The 8752-nt window shown below is 32.6% G+C and overlaps 1 protein-coding gene across 2 annotated transcripts in view; it reads left to right on the forward strand.

Moving 5' to 3' along the window:
* Positions 1 to 696: 696 nt before the first annotated feature.
* Positions 697 to 8752, forward strand: part of LOC106465982 — a 107695-nt gene continuing 99639 nt past the window's right edge. Inside the window, exon 1 of one of the 2 annotated variants that reach the window (XM_013926232.2) lies at positions 697 to 956. In XM_013926232.2, the coding sequence (XP_013781686.2) occupies positions 852 to 956 (105 nt within the window). In that variant the 5' untranslated portion in view covers positions 697 to 851. The remainder of the gene's footprint in view (positions 957 to 8752) is intronic. The other variant, XM_022393947.1, reaches the window with a different exon arrangement.

The raw sequence follows: 8752 nt of genomic DNA on the forward strand, positions 1-8752 counted from the left end.
TAGTCTTACACTGCTAAATTAGGGGCGGCTAGCGCAGATAGCCCTCGTGTAGCTTTGCACGAAATTCAAAACAAACAAACAAATCTTAAAATTTAGAGACTAAAGTACATAATAATTTATGAAATCAAAATACAACTTGGTGGACAGGAAATTCAGGTTGTGTAAAAAAGTGCTCATAGAAGTATAATTTTTCCCAAATCCTGGAGCACGTGACATTTTCGGTCTTATAAGGTAGAAGGATAAATTTTATGTCGCTCGTTTAATGAAGGATGTGAATCGCACGCGATTATTTAGGATGCTCAGTTGTTCTTTGGGATGAATGTTGACAAAATGATAAAGTGAAATTTTTGGTACAGAAAGCAAAATGGGTAGACTGACTGGTCAATAATTTTTAATTTTATCGTAACGATGTTTAAAATTGTAATGTATATAGTTTTTAAAATAGTAATTTTCTCGGCATATCTTTAACTTTCAGAATGTTCTGAATAATAACATTAACAACAACTTGTGTCAGTTAGAACCTTCTACAAAGTTTATTATGCTCTAGAGGGATACAGATGTCATGTGTGCACTATATGAAAAACAAATATGCTTTTAATATAGCGCACAAGAGTGTAGAACTTAAGATTCATTTGATTTTTTTTTAAATCTGTAAGATGATTTACAAATAATTTTAACTTTTTTCGATAAAGATGTGCTTGTGTGATGAACGTCCCGACGCCTCTAAAGTATCCCAGTTACCAGTGACCAGAGCTGATAAGGAGAATGAGGGTCGTTTGTGGTGGTTTTGTGTGGAAATAGCGAGCAACGGCCGATCGTGGGTCGTCCGAAGAAATTACGAAAACTTCCGAATGCTCGACAAGCAGTTGCATCGATGTGTGTACGACCGGAAGTTTAGTCTTCTAACAGAACTTCCAGCAGTGGAAGAACTTCCAAATGACGAAGAGAAAAGACAGGTATGGTTAATGTACTCTCATTTTGTTTTATTAATAAATAGAGCTGTTAATTTGTTGTATCTTGGCTTACTGATGAACCAGTTGTTTATTATGATAGTTTTATCGTATTTGTGAGGGAAGGGAAAATTGGAAACGTTCATGGTCTTCATTGAATGCAATTTCATTTAAGAAAATAACGGATGCATAAAATCAAAAAGAAAACTTCATTAATCTTAATAAGCCTTTGATATATGTGTTTTTATATCTGTATTTTTTCCGAACGTTGGACCTGTCCCTTTTATTTCTGTGTATAACGTGTTTTAACGGCCACATTTATTTTTAGTACAGATATCAGGCAGCGGTATTCTGGGACATACTTTCAATATATACTTTGACCGTTTTATATTGCATACTCTTAGTTCTGACTATTTTTTTCTTTCAAAAGTCGGTGTTTCTTTGAATAGTATAGCTGCTGTGCGGTTTCCAGGGCTTTTGATCGTCAAAGTCATTCATTAATCTTAATATAAGATCGTTAAATCCATTCATTAATTTTAATATAAGATCGTCGAATCTTAGTATAAGGTCGTCAAATCCATTTACTAATCTTAATATAAGATCGTCAAATCCATCCATTAATTTTAATATAAGATCGTCAAACCCATTCATGAATCTTAATATAAGATCCTCAAATCTATCCATTAATCTTAATATAAGATCGTCAAATCCATTCATGAATCTTAATATAAGATCGTCAAATCCATTCATTAATCTTAATATAAGGTCGTCAAATCCATTCATTAATCTTAATATAACCTTTTGTGATTTTTGTATTCTCGTTGATCAAAAGACAAGTAGAATAATGTGCTTACTGTTTTTTTTTATATTCATAATTAACTGTTTCATCTTGTTTTATCACATACTTATCACGGATTTCTTATGTAATTGGATTTTGTAGTCTTGAAATGATACAATGGTTTTACCATTTACAAAAAAATTCACCTTATTGCAGCCAAAGATACTGTGAATAATATTTGATGGCCACAAAAGTTGGACATTTCACACAGTATAAAGATAACTTTGGATTCGAATATTACAGACTTGTTATATCTCTATATTTTTTCTAAAAATTTAATTACTTTTCTTACTGGATAAACCTTTGTTTCCATCAAGTTTGTCATAAGTTTGAAACCTTAATTTGAAAGAATGAATCTTTAGAGTCTTAAGAAACAACAGCAAAAAAACAATCTTAATATATAATTTTTTTCACCTATAGTCATGTTGCACTAATTATTTTAACAATTATCAGCAAATATTTCTTAACAAAAAGATTCTGTACCAGTAATTACTTGAGCTACTATTTTACATCGTCTTATTGCTTGGTAAAAATTTAAATTATCGTAAGATTCTGTACCAGTAATTACTTGAGCTACTATTTTACATCGTCTTATTGCTTGGTAAAAATTTAAATTATCGTAAGATTCTGTACCAGTAATTACTTGAGTTACTATTTTACATCGTCTTATTGCTTGGTAAAAATTTTAATTATCGTAAGATTCTGTACCAGTCATTACTTGAGTTACTGTTTTACATCGTTTTATTGATTGGTAAAAATTTAAAATATCGTAAGATTCTGTACCAGTCATTGCTTGAGCTACTATTTTACATCGTCTTATTGCTTGGTAAAAATTTAAATTATCGTAAGATTCTGTACCAGTCATTACTTGAGTTACTATTTTACATCGTCTTATTGCTTGGTAAAAATTTAAATTATCGTAAGATTCTGTACCAGTCATTACCTGAGTTACTGTTTTACATCGTCTTATTGCTTAGTAAAAATCTTAATTATCGTAAGATTTTGTACCAGTCATTACTTGAGTTACTGTTTTACATCGTCTTATTGCTTGGTAGAAATTTAAATTATCGTAAGATTTTGTACCAGTCATTACCTGAGTTACTGTTTTACATCGTCTTATTGCTTAGTAAAAATCTTAATTATCGTAAGATTTTGTACCAGTCATTACTTGAGTTACTGTTTTACATCGTCTTGTTACTTGATAAAAAATTTAAATTTATTCCATGTAGCATCCACTCTGTTTAAAACAAAACAAAATACATGTGACATTTTTAGTTATGCATATATATAGATATATGTACCATCTCTCTGTACATTTTTTGGTTGGTTAAACATATTTTTTTTTTTTTATTCTCACGCCAATATACTACTAAAATAATTTGCAGAATTTTGGCGTAAGAATAAAAGATTTAGTTTTGATAGCTATATTTGGTGATAACAAATTTAAGATTTTTTTTTATTTTCGTTTTCTATAAGTTCGTAAGTTATCTTCATATCCTCCCAGCGGATGTATACACACTATGGAACGTTTTGGGAAATGTTATTGTTTTAACGTGAAACGCTGTTTTGGTCTTATTGCTGGGTTTATGAATGACTAATGCTAGCTCTTTTTTGTTTTACTTTTTTAGGGAAACTAACACATAGTCCGAGGCCGTCGTATGCGCGGTAACAGTAGTGATTTATTATCTCAGCATTCAATCGCATGGCATCTCGTTACACTCATTTTATAAACTGTTTACAGTGATTGATTAATACTAAAGTGATAATGAGGTATTTTAAAACAACCGTGTTTGAGGATATTAGACGCACTATTTTTTGTTGGCATGATCTGTTTTCTAACTTGCACTTCTCCAATTTTCTCCGATGTTAAATCTTTTCATCAGTTCTAAAAGCATTTGTTTTACAATATACTTCCATATTAATGCACTGTTATTGTGTTGTCATTGTAACTATGACATTTTGAAAGAGTGAATGTCAACAGAAGACAACGTGAGACTGAAAAGGACGCACGAATGTGTCGAAACTAGTTTCTCTAATATCAGACTTCTGACAGTTTGTTCCGTTTACTGTGAGTTTTCACTAATTGCTATACACGAAATTGTGTTCATTATTATTATTATTTTAGATTATTTGATCAGTTGGAATATCAGTTTCAGGTACTCAGTCCTCATTTTGTGAATTCCTTATGATACACTTGTATACATACATCACCTAACCTTGACCTTTGTAGTAGCTAGGCCAGTTTAGAGTAACGTTAGAGAAGCATAAAGTATCAAAAGCTATGAAAAAAGACAAACAGAAGCAAAAGGAGTTATTGGAATTTTAAATTTCTTATTAAGCGTGAACCACGAAAGTGGTTCGTAATAGGGATCGCAAAGAATTGCACAAAACCATAATAGAACTTTTGGGCAAGAAGCACCTTAAACAGTAAAGATTCAGCTCAAACAATACGTTAAAAATTTTTTCTATTGACTGCTAAGGCTATACATATATAGAAATGCACCAAAAATATACATGCTAGACTTAAAAAAAGAAAAGAAAATCCGCTCAAAACAGCCCGTTTGTAATGCTTCTTATTCTCTTGACAGCCTACAACAAAAACGGCTTGGTATATTGCACCAAACACTAAATAAGGTACTGCGAAGGGTATTGAATAGTCGATTTGTTTTTTCTATAATTTACATAAACTAAAGAACATGATAATTCTAGTGTAAACGATGTTATCATTACCCCTTGAAGTTTGTTTTTTTACAGCTATTCGGTGTCCCTTTGAAAAGCATAAGTACAGGGTGAAACAGGAATTACCAGCCAATAATTATAGATAAACGTTAGATGACTGTAACATGTAGATACTTCGTGCTTTGTACACTATACAATCCCCGCATTATGTATGAAGTGAAGGAGTAAAACAAACCAAAAATACGCATAATATGAAATTTTATTACACACATTCATAGAATAATTACTTTAAAAAACACGAAGGTTTATTTAAAGCGATATTTTAGACGTATGTGCTTTATTTGAAACGACTACTTTTCTACAGGTAAAAATATTACACACGCTTAGTGAGTGTTGTATCAAATCTACATGACAATCTCCAACTGCAGCTTAACATTTTACATCTCGAACTAATGTGATCATTTGGTCAATAGCTACAGTAAATCATCATGAACCGCATCAGCTAACTACTAGCTGTGCTTATCATCATTACAGTATATAAAGTTAGCTACCATATCAAGTAATCCTTTGCTCATAGTTGAGCATAAAATAGCTAGCAAGCAAGATAAATAAAAAATAGGGAATTTAAAAACTTGCGAATTGGGAACGTAAAAAAAAGAAAGGAAACAAGTCCGGAGATACAGTAGACATTATTAATTACTCAGTCTGCAAATCCCTATTTTGAATCCACCAAATCTAATTTTAGGTAACAGCATGGCGCCAAAATTGTGGTTTGAGTAAATAATGTCTACAGTATCTCCAGCCTTGTTTCTTTACTTATTTTACGATCTCTATTTGCAGGTTTTTAGATTCCTATTTTTTAATTATCTTGTAACTTCTAATGAAATAGTACTTCACTAACTGTTAATGTTGTGTCAGAACTGCCTACATATCAACACATACTTCACTCCATATTTGAACTGCAACACATACTTCACTCCATATTTGAACTGCAACACATACTTCACTCCATATTTGAACTGCAACACATGCTTTTTCTTTCAACTCATCTATGTTCTCAGGTGGGTCAGCGGTAAGTTAACGGCCAACAACGCTAAAATCCGGGGTTTGATTCTCTGCTGTGGACAGAGTGCAGATAACCCATTATGTAACTTTGCACCAAAACAAACAATCCCTGGTAGGTCAGCAGTATGTTTAAGGACTTACAACGTTAAAATCCGGAGTTCGATCAGAACCCGGGTAACCAATTGTGCAATTTTGCGCTAAGAAACAAAGAGAGAAACTCACCTACTACCTAACTTGGCATTTATTACGTGATATCACAACCTTGATGTTTTTTCTGCTGATTTTCTAACTGGGCTACCTTCATACGTATTGTGTTTCTGTGCTGGTATCACATACTTTTGCTTTTTTACTTGAGCGTAAATTTAATCAAATCGTGACAGTTAACTGTCAGTCTTCATAGACAATTATATGCATGCTTCAGTTTTTGCCTGTGGGTCAGCTAAAAACGTTTATTTGATTAAATAAAAAAATTAAAACACTGACCTGGAAAATAACAAAACCTAAAAAGTTCACTCAGAGGAGTCGCTGGGTGCTAAAAAGATTCGCGGCTCAGTCCCATAGGCGCGGGAATTTTCAGCGTTTCAGTATATCGATCATGGTTTTTCTATTATGATTTTTCAACACACCAACTGGGGATTCGGAGCACGGGCCCCGTGTACCAGCGCCTAGCGACTGTTTCCGACCACTAGCTATTTTATGAAAACATCGATTTTAACGTAGCATGTTTAGTATTAGTATATATACATATATATGCCTTTTTTTTAATATGACTTATGACAATGTATTTATAATACAGAACACCTGGCCCACTATTTAGTTAATCGAAAATAGTTAGGTAATTCAAAACCTAACGTGGCGTTTCACTGTGGTATCATAATTGATGTGTTTTTATTTTTGTTTCTTTTGTAACTTGTTTCTTTTTTACACGTGTTTTTGTATTTATAGTATTTAAACATCAAAGACAGACTTTGTACCATACTTTAAGTCTTATTCAAATGTTTTATAATAGTAGTCATGCAGTAATAAATGTAATTTTCTCCTTTGTAAGTATCACGTTTCATAGCATATACTTTCATAATTCTTCGCTTAAGAATACGCTGCACTAAAGATTTCAAACAACAGTACAAGTAAAAAGGATACTGCGAATACGTAACATGTTTTTGTTGCCGTGCATTCCTGGAAACATTTGAAAGTGTAATATATCAAGAAGCCTTTAAAACTTTCCACGTTGAACACTTAAAGATTTTTTCGTCATGTTCAATCCTTAACTGAATGAAGGATTTTTGTGTGACATTTGCGAATTGCGTGTGGCCTAGTGGTTAGCGTGATCGGAGTATGAACCCGAAGGTTCACGGTTCGCGGCCCTTTTTCATAAAAACGAGTTCCACGCCTTAAGGCCATAGGTGCGCTGTTAGAATCACTATCAAATTCTAATATTTGGTTAGACAACTGTAGTCGTAGAGATAGCAGTGGGTGTTGTTAACTAGCTGCCTTCCATCTAGTATATTAGCTCAAAATTAAGGACGGCTATGAGCAGATAGACGTTTATGTAGCTTTGCGCGAAAATTCTTAAACACAAACTGGGAAACTGACATTTGGCATTGAAATCCGAAGAATCTTTGTGAGAACTGGTTGACGATGGATATCCCATCTTTGATCCTATAAAGAACTTATACGGAGTTATCACTAACTTAATAAAAGAGCCGCAACTCATAGGTTTGTGACAAACATTTTCAGTTAAGTTTGCGACAAATTGTCGTGTATTCGGTCTGTGAGAAGCTGTTGTTGTTCGGGTTTGTGTAAAATTGTTCTACGTCATGTTTGAGGCAAGCGGTCGTAGATTGATTTTCAATTAGGGAATCAAAGGTTAGCTTTCTACTAGATACTAAAATTTGTAAATAAAAGTTTTTAAACATAAATGCGGGATTTCTAAATGAAAATTACTCGATTTATTCTTGGATTTTTGTATAGGTTAGCTCCCATATAAAGTAGGCTACGTTATTGTTTGGCATAAATTTGCGTATTTTTCTTAAATTAGTCTTTTACATATGCGCATCGAAAATCTGTAGTCTTGGGCAGATCATCTGTTGGTGAATAGTTTATAAAAGAAACCTTTAGAGCCTATATAAGTTTCACAAAATAACTTCATTTTCATTAGCTTGATTTACTAACAGTGTCGTAGGGACGTTAATGGGATTAGTCGAGTTTTACAAAACTAGAAACTTTATGCAAAACAAATCACAGGGACATATCCAAATGATTCTCTATTACTCTGATAAGGAAGCATTCGGTTTGCTCCTATTCAATGGGAAGTTCGATCTGTATTCGGGGTGGTTGATTTGTTTGGTAGCAACACCAACCTAACTAGAAATGGAACTGGCTTGGTAAAGTTGTCGGTGGAAAACATTTTTGTACTACAGTTCACTAGGATATTGTTATGTTGCGATTTTTATAAACGGGTATTTAAAGAGAAAAAAAAAGATTATTTCGACCACATTCCTAAAATTACTGCTAAATGAAATACTATGACTATTTTAAGAATCACCTCATCTTTGTCCTTTACCTATAGACATGTATTTGTATAGAGGAACTTCTGTTTAATTACATGTTATATAACTTATGTTTCCAAAGTGGTTAATGATATGTAACATATATCTAGAACATTTCAAAAGAAAAATGTAAATGTTCTTTGTAGTAAGTCAACAACGCATTGCTACACAAATCAACTGAAAACAAGTTTTGAAACGTGCCTACCAATATTAACAAGTTTGAAGAATGCCTACCATTATTAACAAGTTTTGAAACGTGCATACCAATATTAACAAGTTTTGAAACGTGCATACCAATATTAACAAGTTTTGAAACGTGCCTGCCAATATTAACAAGTTTGAAGAGTGCCTACCAATATTAACAAGTTTGAAGCGTGTCTACCAATATTAACAAGTTTGAAGAGTGCCTACCAATATTAACAAGTTTTGAAACGTGCATACCAATATTAACAAGTTTGAAGAGTACCTACCATTATTAACAAGTTTAAAACGTGCCTACCAATATTAACAAGTTTGAAACGTGCCTACCATTATTAACAAGTTTTAAAGAGTGCCTACCATTATTAACAAGTTTTAAAATGTGCATACCAATATTAACAAGTTTGAAGAGTGCCTACCAATATTAACAAGTTTGAAGAGTGCCTACCAATATTAACAAGTTTGAAGAGTGC

Source organism: Limulus polyphemus, unplaced genomic scaffold, assembly GCF_000517525.1.
Source record: "Limulus polyphemus unplaced genomic scaffold, Limulus_polyphemus-2.1.2 Scaffold2113, whole genome shotgun sequence".
NCBI lineage: Eukaryota > Metazoa > Arthropoda > Merostomata > Xiphosura > Limulidae > Limulus > Limulus polyphemus.